Source organism: Rhinolophus hipposideros (assembly GCF_964194185.1).
Source record: "Rhinolophus hipposideros genome assembly, chromosome: 9".
Taxonomy (NCBI): domain Eukaryota; kingdom Metazoa; phylum Chordata; class Mammalia; order Chiroptera; family Rhinolophidae; genus Rhinolophus; species Rhinolophus hipposideros.
The window spans coordinates 26,098,095-26,123,321 of NC_138055.1; the positions used below are offsets into that span (position 1 = coordinate 26,098,095).

The following is a 25,227-nucleotide window of genomic DNA, read 5'->3' on the forward strand; positions in this document are numbered from 1 at the left end:
ATTGCAAAAATATCATATGTGAATGAAACGAAACATAAAATGCACACTGAATGATCCCTATCATATGAAGCTCAAATTTAAGCAAAGATAATTTGGAATATTAAAAATCAGAATAGTGATTAAGTGTGGGAGGGAAAATTGAGAGAATACACAGGAGTGAGCTCTCGTGGACTGGAAACTTCCTTTTCATGATCTGATTTGTAATTACATGGGTCCTTCCAATTTATAAACAATCTGCACAAACATGATGTTTAGTTTCTTTGACATAATTTAAAATTGCATAGCAAAATTAAATAGCAAAACTTATTTTAGACAAAAGGTATGTATAGAAGCATGGTTGTCTATGGAAAGTAAGAACTAGAAATTATTAAATGTGCATTAATGACATGAAATATAAATAAAAGATTAAAGAGTTAAACAATAGAATATTAATAGACTTTAAAACAAACTACAAATGTATACAAAATTATGAATGAATACTGCAATCATAATATAGACCAAAATAATCTTTCAATAAAATGTTGGAAACATTTAAAATCTTACCACTTCTTCTTTGTTATCGATATAAAGCACGTGTGAGTTCTTAGAAGCACAGGCCATCTGACTCTCACTCCATGTTTTTCTTTCAGTGCTGATGTAATAGCAGTTGTTGGAATACATAATCCACTCCTTTGGACAACGACCACGATGATATGCTGAAGAAACTATGAAAAAACAATTTGAATTAAAAAACAAAAATAAATTTACATATTTGCATAATTATAAACATATATGCATAACATTTCTATGCACCCTCACTGGCTGGTACATATAAAATAAAATGCAATTACACACACTCACTGAGAATGGTCAGCCTCTCACCCCTTAATTTATGTGCCCAAACATGAAAAAACACAAACATAAATTTCTATTTTAATGCAAGTCATGACAAGTCAATGAATAAAACCACTTTTTTAGAAAACAAAATTGTTTGTCTCATAGCATAGCAGGAGAAATGTAAGCCAGTCAGTGACAATGGGTACAGTGATTTAAAATGAACACTTCTTCATATTCTTCCATAAGAAGGACCATTCTCGTAAAATCATTATTTATGAACATTTATTGCCCAATGTTATAATTATATATTCCAAAAAAATGTAATATTATTTTTGCCTATCTTGAGATACAAACTATAAACTGTACCAATATCAGAACTTTGAAAATTCTTCTGTACCTTTCTGGACCCCTGTTGTCAAGGTGTAATTATTCTGCTCTGGTTTTTCAGTAGCTAGGAAAAAGGAGTAATTCTTATTAAAAAGTTAATATTGATCTGCATAAATCATAATACTTTGGTTTCTTACTTTGACATTTGGTGTAATGTTTAGGATTAGAATAATCTGAAATAAAACTGATTTTACAAGAAAAATTAATGAATTAATGAACAGTTAAGGAAACATATTGCTAAAGCATAATGGATCAAATTCCACTACAGTATTTGATTTAATCAATCTCAAGAATTAGTTTGTATTTCTCAGATAGGTCATTAGATGATCATTAGAGTGGAAAGTTCCCTTACATTCTTTCAAAAATGTACTTACTGGGAATAAAATGTATCATTCTTACTGCAGTGTACATCAGGATGACACAAAGGACTCCCAGGATCCTAGCAATGAGCTTATCTGGAGGTGATCCTGAATCTGCAGAAAGAGAAATAGAAACAGTGAGAAGGAGAGATGGAGACAATTGTTCAGACAGTTTAAACACGTGGAATCATATATACATATATATATAACTTGAACTCCAAACCCATGTCTACCATTGTAATCTTTCAGAGTAAGCCATTGCATTTTCAAGAAATATAATACTTCATGAATTGTTGTTCAAAGATTGCACCTTACCATGTCGCCTGCATAAATTAGTCCCCAGATTTCATATTAGAATATTGTATTCCAACTTCAACCTCTGATCCTCACTTTGCATTAAAAATGTGTGAGCTTATTCCCTGTTGTTTCCCCACATCTCTACACCCAGCTGCACATCCTATAGAACATTTATACTCTGGGTCTATTTAATGCTTTACCTTTGCAGTTGTCCTTCTTGTCATTCCCTTGATGATCTTGACAAGCATTTTGAAGGTTTAATTCTTCATAGGATGTTTGCTGTTCGATTCGTAAAACGGAGCTTTTCGTGCCCTTGCCTTTTGGTTGCTGTCTCCTTGAGTCCTCAGCCAGATTCCATTCTGAGTAGTTTTCTAGTTGGATATCCATGTCTGCAGCTGAGTAATGTCAGGTATGGTGCCTGTGATAACTTTACTTAAACAATTAACAAATGGTGTAAATAATAGCAAGATTCTTAGGATAGTCAATGTGGGTGGAGTGTGAGATAAGTAACAGTGCTCATTCTGCAGTTAACCAATGTGAGGTCGTTTCCTAATATACTAGGGCTTTAAATAAGTTTTTCACTACAGAAGAATAGTTCTTAACATGATATTCTATGTTTGACCCAATATTATTGGTTAAAGCAATGAAAAGTAGTAAATTAGGAATAAAGAGGTTCATGAAAACTAACATCTTTATTAAAGTCAGATTCCACTGAAACATTTTAACACCGTAAGAATAACTGTGTGCAAATTAAATTGTTGCATAGGAAAGAAAGTCATGCCTTTATGACAATTTTTAAACCCACTAATGGTTAAAGATTGAGTGTTCTAAAGTTAGAGGAATAGTAGTGCTAGCATATATAGTAATTCCCTACACCAGATTACTTTTATTTAGTCACTTACATTTATAGTAAAAGGGCAGTTGAGGTATGTGCTCAATGATATTGTATTTTGAATATATGGAATTCTGACATCATTAAAATGTTAAAAAATATTTAATATGTAGAAAAATGTTACATGACATTAAAGTTATGCAAAACTTAATAAACAATAAAAACAATAACACATAAAAAGATTTTTTGAAATAGTTATTTTACACAAGTAATTTGCAATTTACTTAATGGCTGAAATTTGAAATCATAAAATGATAAATCAATGTGTAGATCTTTTATGGAGGAACTGTTTGGATCCAAAGTTCCCAAAAGGTCTTATGGTTTTCAAAGTCAGTGAGGGTAGCTTTAGTTGTGTAAGCAAGTGCAATAAACCAGAGCATAATATAATAATTCAGTCAATGGGCTTTGCCTTCAATGAGAACTAGAATAAATTCAGGCTTTAAAACTTATAATGTATGACCTTTAAAAGTTACCTACATCTAGCAACCTAGTTTACTAATCTAAAGTGGGAATAAAAATATGTAAGATACAATGCATGTAATACACAAGACAATCGCATTTATAAACTCTCGGTAATATGTTACATATTTTAATTATTACTTTAATACATTTTCCATGTTACTATTTCTGATTCATGTCAGTTAGACAATGTTTCATAATTCATTAGACAGGAGTCTCTGACCACTGTGAAATCTGTTTTTCAATGTTTTGTTCAATGTTTTATAAGTCTTTTGATTGTTTAAAATTAAGTTTAAATAAGGATTTTATGCATGATATCTCATCCTGATTTTTATTGCAAGTCAACTACTTTTATTTAATCAAAATACATCTATGAGGAATTAAGTTGACCTTCATGATATGACGAATTCATTTTACGAATCTATTTTTAAAGGCTGAATAAATATAAAATAACACACAGATATAACTGTATCTATTAATTACAAAATCCAAAGTTAACTGTCCCACATCGTGATGCTTATAAGATTTCATTTTAAGTTATATTGATTTACAAAACCAATTATGCGTGTGTGTATGGTCATTAGTAATTTTGTACAAGCCCACACTTGAATATTTGAAGCTATCCTCCAACATATTTCATATTTTATTCTTGTTTTTTGCGCAAATTTTACAAACCAGGATACCAATTTTTTTATTTGATTGCCTATTAATTATACTTCAGTTGCATCACACCTAGCATCTGTAATCTCCCACTTCATGATATGAGCTAACAGAGAGGCAGGAGAGTAGAGACACATACCTTGTTTAGGCCAGAAACTTGTGGATTCTTTAGTGGAAGAATAGGTTACTACTGCAACAAACAATATCTGTGGTCTTCACAGGCTGCATGTGAAGTCTGAGAGTGAAGCAAAAGTGGACAAAGTAGATATTTCACCACTGTGTCACTTAAAGTTTGAACAGGAAATTCTTATACTTTGGCTATTTTGAAGACAGTTTATCTTATCACATACCATCACAATATAGGAGACTGAGCTTGTGGTATGTCATTTAAATATCCATTGGCCAGTGCCTCTGAGAAGTTGTTTGCATATTCTAAAAGATTTCTGGGGACAACAGACTTGATAACTCATGTTGTTGATTCCATCTTAATCATAGGCACTGAAAACTTGGGCTTTATTAAGAGTATCTTAGATGTTTAAGTTCTCTTAGACAAGGTTGCTAAATACTGGCATTACCTACTTTTTTCTCTATATTTATGATGTCATTTCATTATAATGAAAAAATCTGAAATCATAACCCAATTAAATAGGTATTTAGTAATATTTGTTCCTGTTGTTCTGAACAATTACTGCAGTTTCAACTTTAACTGTTACAATTATCAATTCCCAAACTTGTCGTCTCAATTTCTCTGCCCTAGTTTTTTAAATTGCTGCATTTAATTATATTATTTATTTGTAAGTTATTTAGATTCCCCAGTTAAAAATTAATGTCTGTTTGAAGAACAAAAGATGAAACACTATTTAACTATATCACAACGCAAGAGATAGAAACATTAAATTACTACTCACTATATTATCCATTGATTCATCTTCCAAACATAATTAGTTGTCAGTATATTAATAGATACATTTGTTGTAAATGAAAAAAAACTCAAGCCTAACTATGCAGGAGGAAAATAAATGGGACTATATGAAACTTAAAAGCTTCTGCACAGCAAAAAATACCATCGGCAAAATAAAGAGGCAACCAACTGAATGAGAGAAGATTTTTGCAAACAGTGCCTCCGATAAGGAGCTAATATCCAAAATATACAAGGAACTCATGAAACTCAAAAACAAAGAACAAACAATCCAATTGAAAAATGGGCAGAGGACCTGAAGAGACATTTCTCCAAAGAGCACATACAAATGGTAAATAAACATATGAAAAAATGCTCAACATCACTAATCATCAGAACAATGCAAATAAAAACCACAATGAGATATCACCTCACACAAGTAAGAATGGCTATCATCAACAAGACAAATAGTAACAAGTGTTGGAGAGGCTGTGGAGAAAAAGGAACCCTCATACACTGTTGGTGGGAATGCAGATTGGTGCAGTCTTTATGGAAGGCAGTGTGGAGGTTCCTCAAAAATTTACGAATAGAATTACTATATGACCCAGCCATCCCTCTCCTGAGTATCTACCCAAAAAATCTGAAAACATTTATTCATAAAGACTCGTATGCTCCAATGTTTATTGCAGCTTTGTTTATGGTGGCCAAGACATGGAAACACCCAAAATGTCCTTCAATAGATGAATGGATAAAGAAGTTGTGGTATATATATACAATGGAATACTATTTGGCGGTAAGAAAAGATGATATAGGAACATTTGTGATAACATGGATGGATCTTGAGAGTATAATGCTAAGTGAAATAAGTCAGACAGAAAAAGCAGAGAACCATATGATTTCACTGATATGTGGTTTATAAACAAAAAACAACAAAAGAACAAGACAAACAAATGAGAAACAAAAACTCATGACAGAGACAATAGTTTAGTGGTTACCAGAGGGTAGGGGGGTGTGGAGGGTGGAAGATGAGGGTAAGGGGTATCAAATATATGGTGATGGAAGGAGAACTGATTCTGGGTGGTGAACACTCAATGGGATTTATAGGTGATATAATACAGAATTATAAACCTGAAATCTATGTAATTTTACTAACAAATGTCTCCCCAATAAGATTAAAAAAAAAATTGCTCACACACACACACACACACACACACACAAAATTTCACTTGACCAAAAAGGAGGATGGTGGAAAACGTGGACTTTGAAAACATACGTTAATTGATGCATTAATATCAAAAGAAATGAAACATTAAATCTAAATTATCTCCTGTGTATCTTTTCATTCTTCCCATCTTGTATCAAGAAATGGGGTGATGCTCATACATCATTCCTAAATAAATTAAAACTAGGAGTAAAACTTGATCCAGGAATCCTATTTGTGGGTATATATATACAAAGAAAATGACACAAATATCTCAAAGAAATATCTGCATTCCCATGTTTATTGCAGCATTATTTACAATAACTAAGGTGTGGAAGCAACCTAACTATCTGCAATAGATAACTGGATAAATAATGTTACATATATATATATATATATATATGCATATATATATGTATATATATATGTATTATATATACATTTATATATTTATATATACCAATATATTATATTTCAATGAGTGTACATATAATGCAATGAGTGTATATATGAATATATATATTTTAAATATTTTTAATACCAACTTTAATAATTATTTTAAAATAATTTTTATTGGTTAGTTACAGTTGACATACAATATTATATTAGTTTCATGTGTACAACATTGTGATTAGACATTTATATGTTTTACCAATTGATCACCCAGGTAAATCTAGTACCCATATGACACCATATAGAGTTATTACAATATTATTGACTATATTGTATATGCTATGCTTTACATCCCCATGATTATTTTGTAACTATCAATTTGTATTTTTTAATTTTTCAGTTTTTTCACCCATTCTACCTACACCTGTCCCATTTGTCAACCATCAAAATGTTCTCTGTATTTAACAGTGTGCTTCTGTTTTGTTTGTTTATTCATTATGGTCTTTAGATTTCACATGTAAGTGAAATCATATGGCATTTATCCTTCTCTGCCTGACCTACTCCACCAGCACCATACCCTCCAGGACCGTCCAAGTTACCAGATGGCAAGATTTCATTCATTTTTATGGCTAATATTCCATTGTATATACATACTGCCTCTTTTTTTTTTTTGTTCTGGCTTTTTTTTTTTATTTATTAGTTTCAGGTGTACAAGACAAGGTAATACTTAGACGTTCATCATTTATATCCCTCACACTGTGAACCCCCCTCCCCCCATCCACTATCCCTCCGACCTCACACTGAACCATCACATTATATATATAAAATTATAGTTCATACTGCCTCTTTTTATCTATACATCCATTGATGGGCACCCAGGATGCCTCCATATCTTTACTTTTGTAAATAATGCTACAATGAACATATGTCTTTTCAAAGTAGTGTTTTGAATTTCCTCATATAAATACCCTCAAGTGGGATTACAGGGTCCTTCTTTGTCTCTTATTATAGCTTTTGATTTAAAGTTTATTTTCTCTGGTGTAAGTATTGGTACCCCAGCCTTCTGTTTGTTTGTTTGTTTCCATTTTCATGAAATATATTTTTCCACCTCTTTACTTTCATTCTCTGTGTGTCTTTCAACGAACTGAGTCTCTTGTAGGCAGCATATGTAAGGGTTTTCTTTTCGTATCCACTTAGCCGCCCTATGTCTTCTGATTGGAACATAAACCATTTACATTGAAATTGTCGGTTCCATGATGTAATGGTTAGCACTCTGGACTCTGAAATTAATTGTTGATAGAGGTGTAATTTTGCCATTTTTTAATTCATATTTTTGATCTTTTTTTTTTTCTTCTTAAAGAAGTCACTTTAATATTTCCTTAATACTGACTTGGTGGTGATGATTGCCTTTAGCTTTTTAGTTTTTTCTGGTTGGATGCGCATTAGGTGTCCTTAGATTCTAAATGATAGATTTGCTGGAAAGAATAGTCTTGATTGGATGTGCTTGCTTTTTATCACTTTGAGTATTTAGTGCCAATTCTTTCTAGCCTGCAAAATTTGTTTTGAGAAATCAGCTAACAATTTTATGGAGTTACTTGTAGGTAACTAATAGCTATTCTCTTGCTGCTTTTAAGATTCTCTCTTTGTTTTTAATTTTGATGTTTTAATTATGATGGGTCTTGGTGTGGGCTTTTTTGGTTTCATCTTGTTTGGGACTCTCTGCACTTCCTCAGGTTGTATGTCAATTTCCTTTGCCAGGTTATGGCAGTTTCCCATCATTATTTCTTCAAATTGGTTTTCAATTCCTTGCTCTCTCTTTTCTCCTTTTGGTATCCTTATGATGAGGGCTGTAGGCTAGAGAAGGTAAAGCAGGCAGGGAATGTGGAGCTTCCCGTTTCTGCCTCTGCTCCGGAGGAAGGAGAGGAGGGGGAGGGAGCTCCGATATACAATAATGAACCTACTTATCAGGAAGTGCCGGATGAGCTATGGGAAGAATTAGATCTGCAAGATCAGGAAGGTTTGGAAGAGGCTGCAGCTAAGGTTGATAGGGGAAAATGTCCCCCAGTAGTGGCTGCAGCTCAAGAAAGTAGACAGCACACTGATCCAATTTATACACTTTCTCAGCAAATAAAAATTCTTCAGGGACAGCTTGTGAGGCTTAAGGTCAACAAAGAGGGAGAGAGTCGTCTCGGACCTCCCCAGGTGCCTTATACTGGAAAAAGCGTTTCCAGACCTCCCCTGATTGCTTACACCGGTCCATGGAATCCCGGGGGTAGGGATCCCCCTGTGAATAATTTCACTGCACCGCCTCCTGAGGAATCTCGCATATGGGATCCCCCATTCACCTACAGTGGTGATAATTCAACAAACTGACTTGGTAGAGTGGCTGTTTCTACCTAATAATTTTATCAAATCACTCCCAACTTATTTGGAATTAATTTCAAAGCTTGTTTTATGAGCTCACACTTAAGTTCTTTATTTAAACGGAATCTAAACTGATAAGATAGTAGTCCCGTTTAAAAAACAACAAATTATACACTTAAATACCCATTCTAAAATCTGGCAAGTTGCTATTTATGGATATTTTGAAATTATTGATAATCACTATCCAAAAAATAAATTGTTTCAATTCCTTCTAAAGACCAGTTGGATTCTCCCTAAGAGATTAAGTCCAGCTCCAATTTCAAAAGCTGTAACAGTTTTTACTGATGGGTCTAGTAACGACAGGGCAGCGATAATAAGTAAAATAAATCAACAAGTCATTCAAACTAATTGCACCTCTGCACAGAGAGCAGAGTTACTTGCTGTATTAACTGCCTTATAGGATTATACTAAACCTTTAAATATTGTCTCTGATTCAGCTTATGTAGTTCACACAGTAAAAAACATTGAGACAGCGTTACTGTCTAATAACTCAAGCCCGTCTCTCCAGTTTCTTTTTAATGAGCTTCAACAGGTGGTCAAAAACCGACAACATCCATTCTTCATTACTCATATACGTGCCCACACCTCCCTACCGGGACCACTGACGCGTGGCAATGCTGTTGCTGATTCATTGATTGCTAATGTTCTAATTACTGAGGCAACTGAGTTTCATTCTTTAACCCATACAAATGCTGCTGGCCTTCAAGCTCGTTTTCCTATTCTTTACAAACAGGCCAGACATATAGTTCAAACTTGCCCAACCTGCCAAATTGTTAATGCTTCTCAAGAGTGCAACAGATCGCTTTTGGCATCCTTCTACCGGCCCTCAGGCCTTGGTTAAATGGAAGGACCCACTTACGGGTTCGTGGCAAGGCCCAGACCCGGTCCTCATATGGGGCCGAGGGTATGTTTGTGTTTTTCCACAGGATGCAGACAGCCCTCGGTGGCTGCCAAAAAGATTGGTGCGACATGTGGACCCTCTACCTACTGACGATGCTGATGACCCTCAGCAATGCAACAGCTGATGGACACATGAAAATAAGAGACTGGGATTGAACACAGAGACTGTTCCATGGAAAGACTGTCCAGGCAATGCTTCCTTTCGTTATGACATTCCTGGAACGGACAGATATATTATTGACTGGTCAAGGAACAATCAGCCAGGATGGGCTCGGGACTTGATTGCTGGACTCTGGATTTTGATGCACAATATCAGCAAAATTCTTTATGGAAACTGATGGGAGTAATGGATGAGGTTGTTCAAATGGTTGAGTTTTGTAAATCAGGTACTCCTTGTACTCCTGTAACTGTTTTAAAAGATGGAACTAGAGACTGGTCTAATATTACTAAAACTGTTAATGTATCTGCTTGTGTTCCTTCTCCTTATGCATTATTAATTAGACATGTTAATGTAAATTTTATGAAAAATCAGTTTCATGTATCTTGCAATAATTGTTCTCTTGCAAATTGTATTTCTTGGGTACCTCAGGGAACTCAAGTTATGGTTCTTAAACAACCTTCATTTGTTATGCTTCCTGTTAATATTTCTGGACCTTGGTATACAGAAAGAAGTTTGCAAGTTTTTAAAAAAATTGAGTATGCCTTAAGTAGACAAAAATGGTTTGTTGGACTTTTGATTGCAAGAATTACGGCTTTGGTTACTATTATTGCAACTGCTGCTTCAGCAGCTGTAGCTCTTTCTCAAACTATTCAAAATGCTCATTATGTTAATACTCTTACAAAAAATGTTACTTTGGCTTTAGGGATTCAAAAAAATGTTGATGTAAAATTAAAACAAAAGGTAAATGCCCTTTATGATACAGTTCAATATATGGGAGATGTGATCCAGAGTTTAAAAGTTAGATCTCATTTGGAGTGTCATTCAAAATATCATTGGATATGTGTCACTTCTAAAAGGTATAATCAAAGTCAATATAATTGAAATCGGGTTCGTTTACATCTCCAAGGAATTTGGCATGATGCTAATGTGTCTCTAGATATGCTTCAGCTTCATAATGAAATTAAAATTATAAAAGAAGCTGAGCCATTGAAATTTGATGCTGCCCAGGCTGCTTCAAAATTTATTGATGTTCTTAACAATGCTATGCCTTCTATGCCAAATCTCACTTATTCTATTTTGATTTTTCTAACATTAAGCATCTGTGTCTCTGTGATTCTGTGCCTACTTCCCATCCTCATTAAGCATTTCATTAATCAAATGCTGGAGTTGCGAGCTGACATTTATCAACTGAAACTTAAAACAAGACCTTGATTCCCTCTTCCCCCTGTACCTAATGGGACGGGTTAGCCAAAGACGGGTAAGTCTTAAAGAGCCTTTCAACACCTAAGACAGGGCTTGTATTGCACAATACAAGCGCCAATGACGGGCAAGTTGATAAGGTTATCCTGAGACGCCTAAGCCAGGCGCCGTCACCCTGCCTTTTTGCTGTATAAAAATTTTTACACCTTTAAAATAAAAAAGGGGGATATGTGGGGAGCCATGATTTCTTGTTTCTCAGAAACCTTGTGAGCTGGCTAATATATAGTTAACTTGTCTTAGCTTCTAAGGTAAAAAACCTTGAGAATGTTTACAAGTTGCTAAGGAATGAGATGGAACTGGCCAGTTTCCCAGACACAGATAACTGGTGGCTATCATGACATTTTAGTAGTCTCTTTTCTATAATAATTATGACTAGGAAACTTTGTGATGATTCTGTAGTTTCTGTGTAAAAGTTAAAAATTTATTTTGCTTAAGGTAATGCACCCATGTTATTGTTAAACTGCACGTACCCATAGGGTATATATATTGGTAAAGGTGATTAAATCATCGCTCCAGCATCACTGGAGACCTCCAGCATCACTGGAGACCTGCAGCATCATCATATGTGTGTGTGTCTCTTTTTTCATTCCCGCTCCCCCTTCCAGGGACTGTTCGTCTCGTCGGCAGGCTCCGACACCATTTATATTCTAAGAAGTATAATTGCATTCAGAAAATTATGGAATGAAAGTATGCGGTCTTAAAACATGTACTTCATTAACACAAAAGTAATGAAAAGCCACCAAAAACAACTTTGCCTAAGTGATTGATATGCTTGTTCATCAGAAAGAACGATCAGCAAAAATTTTCCTATCTTCAGAGAAAAGTGCAGAAATACTTCAAATTATAAGCTTGATTTTCATGTCATGAGGTTTTAATTTTCTTAACTAATAAAATGAAGAAATGGTTATGGTATGAAGGAGATTATTTCCATTACAGAACTGGAGAGACAAACAATAATCTGACTGATGTTTTTACTCTTTAACCAATTGGCTTAGCTGGGAAAATTAGTCTAAAATGAGTAATCTGGGATGTGTTCATTAAAAAGAAAATTATCTAGTATTAGATGCCATGTTAGAGAGTGTGCATTTTACTATTCTTTTTCAAGTTATTTTTTCTCTCCTGTGCTGTTTCATTCTGGGCCTAAACTATCAGAATCAATAAATATTACTGGGTAGTGGAAATATGGCCTTCTAAACTCTGAAACTTATACAGGTAAAGCATTTCCATTTGGTCTCTCCACTTCTGATGGACTTAGTACAAAAGCCAATTTTAAACAGATTTTATGGTTGACCAGTGCTGAATGTTGTGAAGACACTAGGAGAAGACTAGTAGGACATCTTAAGCAAGTAATAAAACAAACACATTGTATACTATGTAAATTGTGGGTTTACATCTCTAAAAAGTGAGGCATTTTAAAGATAAGGTTAGTCTCCAAATTAAATTAAAATCTTGACAATTTCTAACCTGAGAGGATTCAAGTTAAGGAAATCAGTCTGGTTAAGGTAATTCATTTTCCATTCTTTTGCATGTACCATTAAACAACTAGAAATCTCTATACAGATGAGATCGTATGATTTTACATAATCTGACCCATATCTTGTGGATTTTTCCACCCTTTCATAAAAGAAATTCTAGTTAACCGGGCTCTATTACCATTCATCTTTTGCAATACTCTTTTATATTTGTCGGTCATTTAAATTTTATGTACACCGTCTCATTGACCCCAAAAAGAATAAAACAGTTTTATTTGTGAAAGGGAAAACACACAGCACTGATAAACTAAAGAAGTTTAAGTGTCATTCAAAATTTGACATGTGGATACCTGAGTATGAGCTAATTATTCCCAAATAATAATGATTACTTCTACTAAAACTAATTTATTAGGTTTCTTTTGTTTGTTGGTTTCTTTTTTCTTTTTTTCTTTTTTTTTTGGATTGTGATAATTTAAAGTGTTAAGAGTGTTTAAAGCAGGGGTGTCCAAATTTTTTTCAACGTTTTTTACCAAGGGCCATATGTGGCAAAATACACAAACAGTCAGGCAACTCACTCGAGGTAAAGTAGGTATGACCTCACCTGTTTATTTAAGTAAACTAAATACATTTTTGGAATTTACTGAGGGCCAATTAAAAATGTGGGCCGTAGTTTGGACACCCCTGGTTTAAAGGTATGAAATGTCATGGCGACATGAATACTAAGTGAACTGTTGCTTTCCATTTATTGCCAGGATATTTTCTTCCCTCTCTTCTGAGATCCTTCACATCACTCTACCAACCTTTAATGTATACATGGTGGGAATCCAGTTTTCACAAACACCGAAATGAATGCAATTTTCAGTTACTACTATACCCAGATAAAAAGTTGGACATTAATCTGCCATTTTTGTTCATTTTCTGTATGTTACATTTTATTGAATAGTGTCACACTCCCATGTGCTCCCCCAAATAGATATCCACCCAAACCTATGAATGTGACCTTATTTGGGAATAGAGTCTTTGCAAATGTAATCAAATTAATATGATGGTCAACATCAGTGGTCATACTGATGTAGGGTGGGCCCTTAATTAGTACAACTGATATAATATAAGAAGAGGGATTTTTAGATGCAAAGACAGACCCACACGGAGAGCAATGAGATGACAGAGGCAGAGCTTGGAGTAATGTGCCTGTAAGCCAAGGCCTGGGGGCTACACTAAAAGCTCAGAGAAAGACAAGGAACATAGCCTCCCAAGAGTCTTCAAAGTGAGGACAGCCCTGTTGACACTTTCATTTCAGACTTCCAGCCTCCAGAACTATGATAGAATACTTGTTGTTTAAACTAGAAAAAAACATTTGAAATGTATAGTGTGTTAGAAGTCAAAAAAAAAATAAAAAAAAAATGTTGTATGAAAGCATTTTGAAGAGAGTAAGTGGAATTGAGAATGCCAAGTGTTGAGGAAATTGAAATTCCATTGTAATTCATTAAAAGTGTAGTATTTTGAGAAAGATATAAATTTGGTGAGAAAACTAGAATAGCAGATAAATGGAGAAGGCCATTTGAAATTGAGCATACAATTAATGAATTTTCCTAATGAAGAAACATGTCTGAATATTTGAGGATCAGCGAGGAGGCTGACATGGGTGGAGCAGAGTGAGTGAAGGGAGCAGCGTTAGCTCATGCATTCTCAACAGGGGTGATACGTTCACAAGTGGACAAAAACTGATTTTTGAGGGAAGTGAAAATATCTCACTTTGTGTATAAAATGCAGATATATATAAAGCACATAAAGAAAAAAATGCAATATATTGGTGATTTTTAATTTTCATGGAGATGGACAGGGAAATCATCTCTCTGAAAGCTCCTCTCTGGCTTGAAGTTGAGGGATAAAATGAAAAAAAAAAAAAAGGTGAAGGAACACTGTATTAGAGGACAAGATGTAAGAGGTAACAGGGCTCACATCATCCAGACTTTGTGAGGCTCCAGCTTCAAGGTGAAGTATGGAGAGCCACTCCTACAGGTAAAAAGATGAGGAGTTGTGTTAGTTCTTTACATATTTCAGATATTGCCCCAAAATCACAGCTTCTGTTTGCAAATATCTCATGCCTTTCTGTTCGTTGCCTCTTTGTTTTGTTGATGGTTTCTTTTGCAGTGCAGAAGCTTTTTAGTTTGATAGATAGTACCATCACTTGTTTTAGCTTTTACTTTCCTTGACTTTGAGGTCAAATTCCTAAAATCCTCTCAGAACCCAAGGTCCACCAGGTTAGTACCTATGCTTTCTTCATTGCAATATATTCTTTCAGGTCTTATGTTCAAGACTTTGATCCATTTTGTGTTAATTTTGGTATAGGGTGACACATAGAGTTTAGTTTCATTCTTTTGCACATGGCTTTCCAAATTCCCAGCACCATTTATTAAAAAGATTTTTTTTCTTCCATTGCATGTTTTTGGCTCCTTTGTTGAAAATTACCTGCCAGAAATATGTGGGTTTATTTCTGGGTTCTCAGTTCTATTTCATTGGTCTGTGTGTCTGTTTTTCTGCCAAATTCATGCTGTTTTGCTTGTTGTCACTTAGTAGTATAAAGTCAAGGAGTGTGATAACTCCACTCTCGTTCATTTTTTAGGATTGCTGCTGCTATTCAGGCTTGTAAGGAAGATGATGAAGAAAATTTGCCTTCATTGGTTGATGTGAGCTTTTGTCCATAGCTTTTATTTGTTCTTGTATGTGAGGTGATTTCTGTACTATGATCAGGAGTTGAGTAAATTCCTCCTATGGTCTCATTCTCCCGAGCAGGGGACATTTGAGATGATGTTGCTGTCTGGGTCTCATTCTCCTGAGCAGGGGATATATGGGATGAGGCTGCTTTTCTTTCCCCTTTGGTCTTATTTTTCCTAGCAGGGGAGACATTAGATGAAGCTTTCTGTTAAGTGTCATGCTCTCGAGTAGGGGAGTTATGAAATGATGTTTGTTGTTCTCTGTGTTGTGCGATGATGGTGAGCTTAGGGTTAAAGAAATTCTTGATCATGGAGTTGAGAGAATTCCCTCTTTGTTCTGCCTGTTTCACCCACATCAGCAGATGAAGTGAAGACGTAGCTAATTTATATCAGGACAATATAACACGTTGCCAGGCTTTGGAAAACCTTGGGCTGATGGTCCCAAGGAGGAACAGTAGATATTGCTTAAATGGATGAATTGGCCCTTTGGCCAGATGGTCAACATTCATATCAGTAACTGCCAGACCCTCCCAGAACTGGCCATTTCGGGAGTGGGAGGCAGGAACAAGAAACTTGGCTCTAAGTTACATCTGAAAAAATATATATAAGACAGACCTCAGTTGGCAGTGTTAATTATTAATTATTATTTCATCATTTAGTCATTTGTCATTGGTGATGTTTCATCATTCTAAAATTGTGAAGACTTCCAGCAACATGCAGCTTACAACACCAGGGAATATCCTGACTTTCAGCTGTGAACCTGGTGAGGTCTGGCTGGTTCCCGGCCTCTCCAGTGTTGTTCCCACGGTTTTCCTTCTTGAGAACTTTTCAGCATCTAGAAAATTTGTATGCAGCTTGCTGTTTAAACATCAGAAGATGCCCTAACTTCTAACAACAACAACAACAACAACAGCAACATTCTTCAGATTGTTAACACCTTAAAAACTTACATGCAGCTTGCAGTTTATAACATCAGAAGACACCTTGAATTCTAACAACAACAACACCAACAACAAAGACAACAGCAGCAGCATTCTTGGGAACGAACAAGCAGCGGTGTGGGAGACGCCCGGGTTTCTCTCAGCTACAGACCTGACAAAGTTTTGATTCACGATTTTTCCAGTGCTGTTCTCCCCCAGTTTGATGAGCTTTTGACATCTACTGTAACAGTTACTATCCTATAGAGCTTATTATTGCTTTTGGATACTCCTTACTGATGTTATTTGTGTATTTAGCCAAGTGATTTTTGATCAATAGTAAACATATGTTGGGGTCTCTTAAACTTATATGTATGTGTACTCCTTTGACGTGACATTAGTATCAATGTATATAGTTTAGTCTTAACCACATTTACTTTCTGTCATTAGCACATTCTATTAATTGTCTTTGTCTGTTCTATTGCATATTGCTAAGTAAATTAATCAGATATTGATAAATAAATTCATTAGCCCCACTCTAGCATGTGGTCCTCCTCCGTCTTTTCCCTGATCATTATTACAAGGCTCTTTTATAATTTCATACAAATCTGATGATTCTCCCTCTCCTGCATATATACACAAAAATCTGATAACATTTATCCATAAAGATATATGTACTCCGATGTGCCTGCAGCTCTATTGACAGTGACCAAGACATGGAAACAACCAAAGTGTCCTTCTATAGATGATTGGATAAAGAAGATGTGATATATATACACAATGGAATACTACTAATCTGCCATAAGAAAATACAATATTGTGCCATTTGTGACAACACAGATGGATCTTGAAATTATTATTCTAAGTGAAATAAAGCAGACAGAATAAGTCGAGAACTAAATGATTTCACTGATATGTGGTATATAAACCAAAAACAACAAGAGAACAAGACAAATAAATGAGAAACAAAAACTCATAGAGACAGACAATAGTTTAGTGGTTACCAGAAGGTAAGGGGGGTGGGGGGTGGGAGATGAGGGTAAAAGGGATCAAATATGTGGTGATGGAAGGAGAACTGACTCTGGGTGGTGAACACACAATGTGATATATAAATGATGTATTACAGAATTGTACACTTGAAATCTATGTAACTTTACTAACCATTGTCACCACAATAAACTAAAACAAAAAATAATACAAAATGTTAAAAAAAAGAGTTGTACAGTTGAAACCAATGAAATTTTATGAAATTTTACTAAATAAACCTCAATAAACTTAATTTTTAAAAACAAAATGAATATCCAAGATGAAAAAAAATTAAAAACAAAAATTTTCATTAAGATTTTGATGTGAATTTCATTAAATCTATACAGCGCTTTGGGTAACATTGTAATTTCAACTTTGTTGATTCTTCCAAGGCACGAACTCAGGATACCTTTCCATTTCTCTGTGTCATCTTGAATTTCTTTTAATAATGTCTCATAGTTTTCACTGTATAGGTCCTTCACATCCTTTGTTAAATTTAGTCCTAAGTATTTCATTCTTTTTTACTGCAATTGCAAAAGAAACATTATTTTTTTTTATTTCTTTTTCTGAAATTGCATTGTTGTATGTAGAAATGCATGGATTTTTGTACGTTGATTTTGTATACTGCAAATTTACTGTATTTGTTTACTGTTTCTAATAGTTTTTTGGTGGAGTCTTTAGGCTTTTCTACACAAAGAATTATGTCATGTACCAACTTTGTAGTTCTTGCACAGTATTCTCAAGGGTTGATCAACAATTTATTAATCTCAGCTCCAAATCTGTCCTCATGGCCCTTTTGACATAATGGAGATAGATTCAATAACTTTTTCTCCCTTGTGATGTCATGTGATGTTGTTTAGCCAGATAAAGGCACTAAGAAGACACTGCCAGAGACAGGACTATTGTTCCTGGTTTCACGGTGCTTTCTCCCCATTGGCTCTGTGGCGGGGTTGCCAGTTGCATGCATGCAGGAAGTCCTGTGGTGTTCACCCTCCAGCAGTTTTTGTGGCCAGTCCTAGTCATAGTTCTCTCTTTTCCAACCTCTGCCTGAGGACACCACGATAGGGAGGTCTTCCTGCTTGCCAGTCACAGCCTGAGATCCGTCCTCATCAATAACAACCAGCAGACTGTGGAACTGCTCTATCCAGAGTAACCCAGTGAACGTGTCAACTGTCAGAATGTCTGCAGCCACACTGTGTTCAGTGAAGTCTGAAACCCAACCTAAGTGAGTAGACCTGGCTTCCAAGTCATTCCACCTTTGGGTACTCTTCTTTAACCCTAGGGTATACTTTATAATTTTCTTTCATGTCCTGTTAGTAGGCGATCACCCCTACAAAATTCAATAGTTTTTTAAATCAAATTTCCTCTCCCTTTGACTCCACTAAGACTTATACACTATGCCAGCCTTTGCTGTTGAATCCTCATTTTCAACATTCGAACGCTATGACAAATTAACTAGTTTGAAAACATAAATGGAATTATTCACCACAATGAGGACTCAGAAATAACAGCTATTGATATTAAAATACATTATCTATTTTATTAACAGCAAAATCTTACAAAACATATAACACGTACTTGGGTATATTTTTTTTTAAAAAAATTAAAAATATAGATTTAAAAATAATTCTACAACAACACTGGGTAAGCCTCACATAAACTATGGATTTTAAGTGATTATGATGCATCAATGTAGATTCATTCTCAGTAGCAAATGACCATTTTGGTGAGTGATGTTGATCATGGAGGAAGCTCTGCATGTGTAGGGATAGGGGGAATATGGGAAATTTTAGTACCTATCATAATTTTGTTGTGAATGTAAAACTGTCATCATAATTGTATCATAAAAAATAATTACAAGAAAATTTATTGTATGAGTTTAAATAAATCAAAAATGTGTCCTTTACAGATTACCATTATACCAACTTCAGATACAGCGAAGTGTCTGGTGCTTACAAACATATCGTTTTTTTTTAAAACAGGAATCATAAAAAACTTGTTGTGAGCGAAACAACACAGATGTACAATTATTGCTCATCTCTGAAGATACTGAGAACCTGAAATACAGAGAATAATATATCATTAATCTGGTAATACATGACCTAATACTTTGATGAATAAATAGTTTACTTAGGCTAATACTTGTATACCTATATCTGAATAGTCCTTGTATAATTTTGTATGGAAATACTTAAACAATTATCTTCATATAATTGTTCAAATATTTCTTCTTCTTTCTATTTTTAATTACTTCAACGCATAAAATATAAGAGTTCTCATGAAACTTACGGTTTGGAAGAGAGAGTTGAGCTCTTTGGCCACACCAACAAGCTCTCCTTAGTTCTTAAGGAGAGGTCAATCCATGAATGAGAAAAGTAGGTGTTCAAAAAATTCTATGAGAAACAAATTTTATGAGAAAGCACAAAAAATGCTTTATACTAATAGGATTTCTAATGGAATACAAACTTTATTCTTTCTATTTTATTCAATTTAATTTTCATTTTTCTTTACATACTTACACTCTGAACACATTAGGAGAACGTGTTATTAGTGAAGAGGGTATTTGACACAAATAATTTCAAGGCTGCCACAATTTACCAAAAACTAATAATTACTTGTGACTTATTATTGGAAAAGCTCCTAGAAATTCAAGTAAGAATGGAGCAAATTTGTAGTCTTCTTGCCTGGGTCTGTTCCCATGTTGTCCCCCATCCCCACCTCAGCTCAGTGAGTCAGAATTGTAGTTTTTACAATTTGGAGAAGGCTGTCAAAATCAATGGTGATGTTGCCACACGGGAAACACTTGATTTGCAGTGGGGAAGGGGTGATAAATTGCCCGCTATTTTTTCATTCGAAGTGCCAAATTTACAACACTAAAAAGAGCAAAACCCACTCTTTTTCAAGTCTGAGCTTGAGGTCTCCTTTGTGTCCAGCCCGGTGCCAGCCACAAAAATAATGAAGATGAAATAAAAGGGAGAATTCACAAGAAGAGACAACATGAGCTCTCTACAAATTCTTGGCTGATGAAACAAATGTGCACTTGTGTAGAAGAGATAAAGATGATCCCAGTAAAAACAAAAGGCAAAGTGGACTTGAAAACTAATTGTCAAGTTATGAGGACTCCCCCTTACATGCATACACACACAAGTACAAGTAACAGACTATGGAAATGCTATTGACTGGAGGTATTTGAATTCTTTAAAAATATATAATCATCTGTTGTCAACCAAGCTATGAAAACACAAGGGGAATCCCTAGGAAGCCAGACTGAAAATAAAAATAAATAGTTAGAATTTTAAAAACTGAGAAAAGATATAAGCAAGCACATTCTAAAGAGGAGATTCTGCAGTAAAAGTTTCGCAAGTTCAAAAATAATGAATCCAAGGAAAATGAAACAGAATTACAGTTTACTACACTATGTTATCAAAAATGCGTAATCATAATGATTAGAAAACATACAAAACACAATTTCTATATACAAGGTATACAGTCAAAATAATGTTTTAAGATAAGATGTTAGATTTATTATAAAAAATATTTTAGAGTAACTATTTTATATATATGTTCAAATAATTATATTTGAATATGATGGCAGTAATAAAATTGTGCCAAACAGAGGAAAAACACTACATAAATGAATCATATAGAAATTGTGAATTGAAAAACATTACTTGAAATGCAAATTTACTAAATGTATATAAAATTTGAGACACAGAGAGAGAATTAATGAAATTGAAGATGGTGTTTAAAACATTGTCTACCCCAGAAATAGAGAGAAAAAAAGAGAAAAATAAGTAGACACTCAGAGACTATTGAAGCAATATCAAGAAAACTAACATAGGTGTAAATATACACTGAGAACAAGAAGAGAGACAGATATAGGAAAACAACTGCAGACATAATGAATAAACAAAATTTAAATTTTTAAATTTAATTTTAAAATTTTGTAGGCATATGCGATTCAGCAAACTATACATAGAAACAGCACGTAGAAATCTAATTCTCAAAATATTATAATCAAATGACTGAAAAACATTGAAGACACAGACAAAGAAATAATTATGAGGAAAAATGTGGGAGCATGATGTACCTTGAGTCAGTGTGAAAATGAGGGAATGGGTGAGATATTTTTCAACTCCAGCAGCACATGGACCACATTATCTCACTCAGATTCAACATTTGTCCTGCACCCTACTCCAGATGAGGGAGATGAATACTTAATAGGGGTATATAGAAAACCTCTGTCTTGTCTCAATTTTGCTCTAAACCTAAACTACTCTAAGAAAATGAAGTCTGTGTCTTTTTTTAAAAATTGGTAATGATGAATCTTATCTTAAGTGTTTTTGCCATAATATAAAATGTAAAATAGAAAGCAAAATAAAAAGAGGTAAACTTGAAATAAGCAAAAGAAAACTTACCCATTACATGTAGGAAATAACAATATGATTAATAATTAGTTCTAATCAGAAAGAAAACAGAATAGAAAGCTGGAGTGACATATTTAAAGAGCTGAAAGAACTGGGGATGGGGGGAAACAACAAAACCTCTCAAACAAGAATTCTTAATTCAGCAAAACAGTCCTTCAAAAAAGAAGTCCTTCAACAAGAACCTTACAACATACACAAAAACAAAACAGAGAATTTTATATTAGCAGATCAGCCCTCCAAAAATATTCTTCAAGCTAAAAGTAAATGATACTTGATGGTAACTCATAGCCACAGGAAGGAAGAACAGTAGAAATGGTAAATATGTGGGTAAACTTAAGCATCTGTGTTTCTGTTCTTGTGATTACTCTTAAAAATGAGATTATTTAAGGCAATAATTCTGACACTGTATGATTGGGTCTCTATGATTGCAACTCTGTGTTGGAAAATGGGAACATTGTTTGGGGTTGGGGGGAAAAAACCTTATTTGTTAGCATATGTTTATTTTTGGTTTGCAAAAATCCCTAGAATGATCAATTTCAAGTCACCTTTGTGTAAATCATGAATGCCAGGTCACAAATGATGTGCATTACTGTTTGTTCACAAACCAGTGCTGGCTGACTGGGTACAACATTGTTAGAAAGAATAGTAAGACCCCAACAGACAAGAGAGAAAATGGAGCTATAGTGATGTTAAGTTTCTATATTTCACTGAAATTTAGTCAGAATTAACTTGAAGTAGACAGTGATGAGCTAAGGATATATGTCTAATATCTACAGCAACTAATAAAAAAGTATGTATCCAAACCATCAACACAGAATTAAAATGGAATGCTATAATAATACATATTTAAGACAAAAGATGTTGGGAATTATGGAAGAAAAACCTAAAGACATGGACATAGAACAAAGAGCAAAACAGGAGAGCTAAATCCAACAATACCAATAATTATATTAAATGTGAATAAAACACATATTTTAATCAAAAGATAGGGATTGTCATACTGAGGGAAAATGTTAGATCCATCAATATGATGTCTATCATAAACACATTTTATATTCAAAGGTACAAAAATGAAAGTAAAAGAGTGAAAAAATTATATACCCTATGTCCTGTAACCATAGGGGAGCTGAAATGGCCATTCTACTATCAGACAAAATAACTGTTAAAACAAGAAATATTATTTGAAATAAAAAGAAACAATTCAAAATGTTAACGATGTCATTACAAGAAGAATATAAAACAATTATAAACATGTGACCACCTAACAGCAGAACTCTCAAACACATGAGTAGAAACTGACAACGTTAAAAGGAGATATAAACACTTCAATGATTATAGTTGGACATTTAAAAGCTCCAATGTCATTCCAACCACAATAAGATATTACTTCACACCAGCTAGAATGGCTATCATCAACAAGACTAACAACAACAAGTATTGCAGAGGCTGTGGAGAAAAAGGAACCTTCATACACTGTTGGTGGGAATGCAGATTGGTGCAACTGCTATGAGAGGCAGCATGGAGTTTTCTCAAAAAAATAAGAATAGAATTACCATATGACCCAGTAATTCCTCTCCTGGGTATCTACCCAAAAAAACCTAAAAACATTTATCCATAAAGCTATATGTGCTCTGAAGTTCATTGCAGCTTTATTTATGGTGGCCAACACATGAAAACAACCAAAGTTTCCTTCGATAGATGATTATATAAAGAAGATGTGGTACATATACACAATGGAATTCTATTCTGCCATAAGAAAAAATGAAATAGTACCATTTGCAACAACATGGATGGAGCTTGAGATTAGTATGTGAGCGAAATAAGTCAGACAGAAAAAGTCGAGAACCATATGACTTCACTCATATGTGGGATATTAAACTGAAAGGAACAATAGAATAAGACAAACAAATAAAGAAACAAAAACTCATAGACACACATAACAGCTAAGTGGTTACCAGAGGGTAAAAGGGGAGTGTGGATGGTAGAAGAGGTAAAAGGGGTCAAATATGTGGTGATGGAAGGAGAGCTGATCTGGGTGGTAAACATACAATGTGATATATAGATGATGTATTTACAGAATTGTACACCTGAAACTTATGTAACTTTATTAACCACTGTCACCCCAATAAATTTTAATTTTGAAAAAGGAATTCATTGAATACCACTGGAAAAAAGTAGCTCCAATGTCACTCCAATAAATTTCATGAAAATGTTTTAAAAGATATAAGGGTGACATATAAGGACATGAAAAGAGTCTCAAGACCATTAGTCTTAAAAAAATTAAATTAAAACTGCTACAGATCACACTTCTTATTCTGGTAAGATGAAGGTGGATATTCTTTATTTCTCCCACTAAATACAGGTAAAACCCCTGGACATTTTACATAAAAAAAACCAAAGATTAAAAGATTCAAAACTGTGATGAGAAAGATGACAGAGCTGGGAACTGAGGACCTGAGGAAAGAGATGGCAGTAAGCTCCCTGGAATTCCTTTTTCCCTCATTTATCCTGGACTGGATGCTGCAGAGGCCAGAAAACCACAACACCCAAGGGCAGACAAAAGTCCCAAGGAAAGGCTTTTTTCTCCAGTCGAAGGATCGGGAAAGCAACAGCCTAGAAAGACAGAAAGCTTTCGGTGCTAACTGCCTTATTCCAACCAAAAAGCATAGAGAACTGCAGGGAAAATACCACTCAGGAATGAAGGGGAAATCAAGACATTCTCTGATAAAGAAAAACTAAGAAAACATTTCAGCATGGGACCCACTCTAATAGAATAGTGAAAGGGAATTATCTAAGCAGAAATTAAATGATGAAAGAGGGCTCTTCGATCATCAGGAAGGAAAATAAAACAAGAATAAAAATCTTACTGGATATATAGACTATCCATCTCCTCTTTTGTTTTCTAAATTGTGTGATAGTTGAGGCAAAATTATAAATTGAAGCAAATTATATCATTCTGTCATGTGATTTTATATGCATATTGATAAAATGTTTAAGACGATTATAAATGGACACAGTAAAAGAACAAAAAGGGAGATAAGTTTTCTCCATGTTACTCAAACTGCTGCAGACTGTGTAGACTGTGATTTATATACAGTAGTGCCCCCTTATCTGTGGTTTCAGGTACCTGCTCTTACAGATACGGACGGCCAACCAGTGTCCAAAAGTATTAAAAAGAAAACCCCAAAATTTAAAAATTCAAGTTTAAGTTGTTTGTAGTTCTGTATCCAGATGTAACTCCTCCTGTCCCACTTTCTTCTGACCAGGATATAAAGCATGTCTTTGCGCAGCATATCTACACTGTATATTCTCCCCTTCCCTGATTGTTAGTCGCAAGTTGCTCTTGGTTATCAGACCAACTGTCGCAGGATCTTAGTGCTTGTGTTCAAGTCTCCTTTATTTTCCTTAGTAATGGTGCTAAAGCATGAGACTAGTGATACTGGCAATCGAATATACTAAAGAGAGGTTGTAAAGTAATTCCTGTACGTGAAAAGGTGCAAGTTCTTGATTTACTAAAGAAAGACAAAAATTCTTCTGCAGAAATCGCTAAAATCTACAGTAA

The 25,227-nt window shown here is 34.5% G+C and overlaps 1 protein-coding gene across 1 annotated transcript in view; it reads right to left on the minus strand.

Moving 5' to 3' along the window:
• Nucleotides 1-531: 531 nt before the first annotated feature.
• LOC308501850 (NKG2-A/NKG2-B type II integral membrane protein-like) overlaps nt 532-25,227 on the minus strand; it is a gene marked incomplete at both ends in the record, with an annotated part of 28,572 nt that continues 3,876 nt past the window's right edge. Inside the window, one exon of the mRNA XM_081058942.1 lies at nt 532-695. Within this exon, the coding sequence (XP_080915068.1) occupies nt 532-695 (164 nt within the window). The remainder of the gene's footprint in view (nt 696-25,227) is intronic.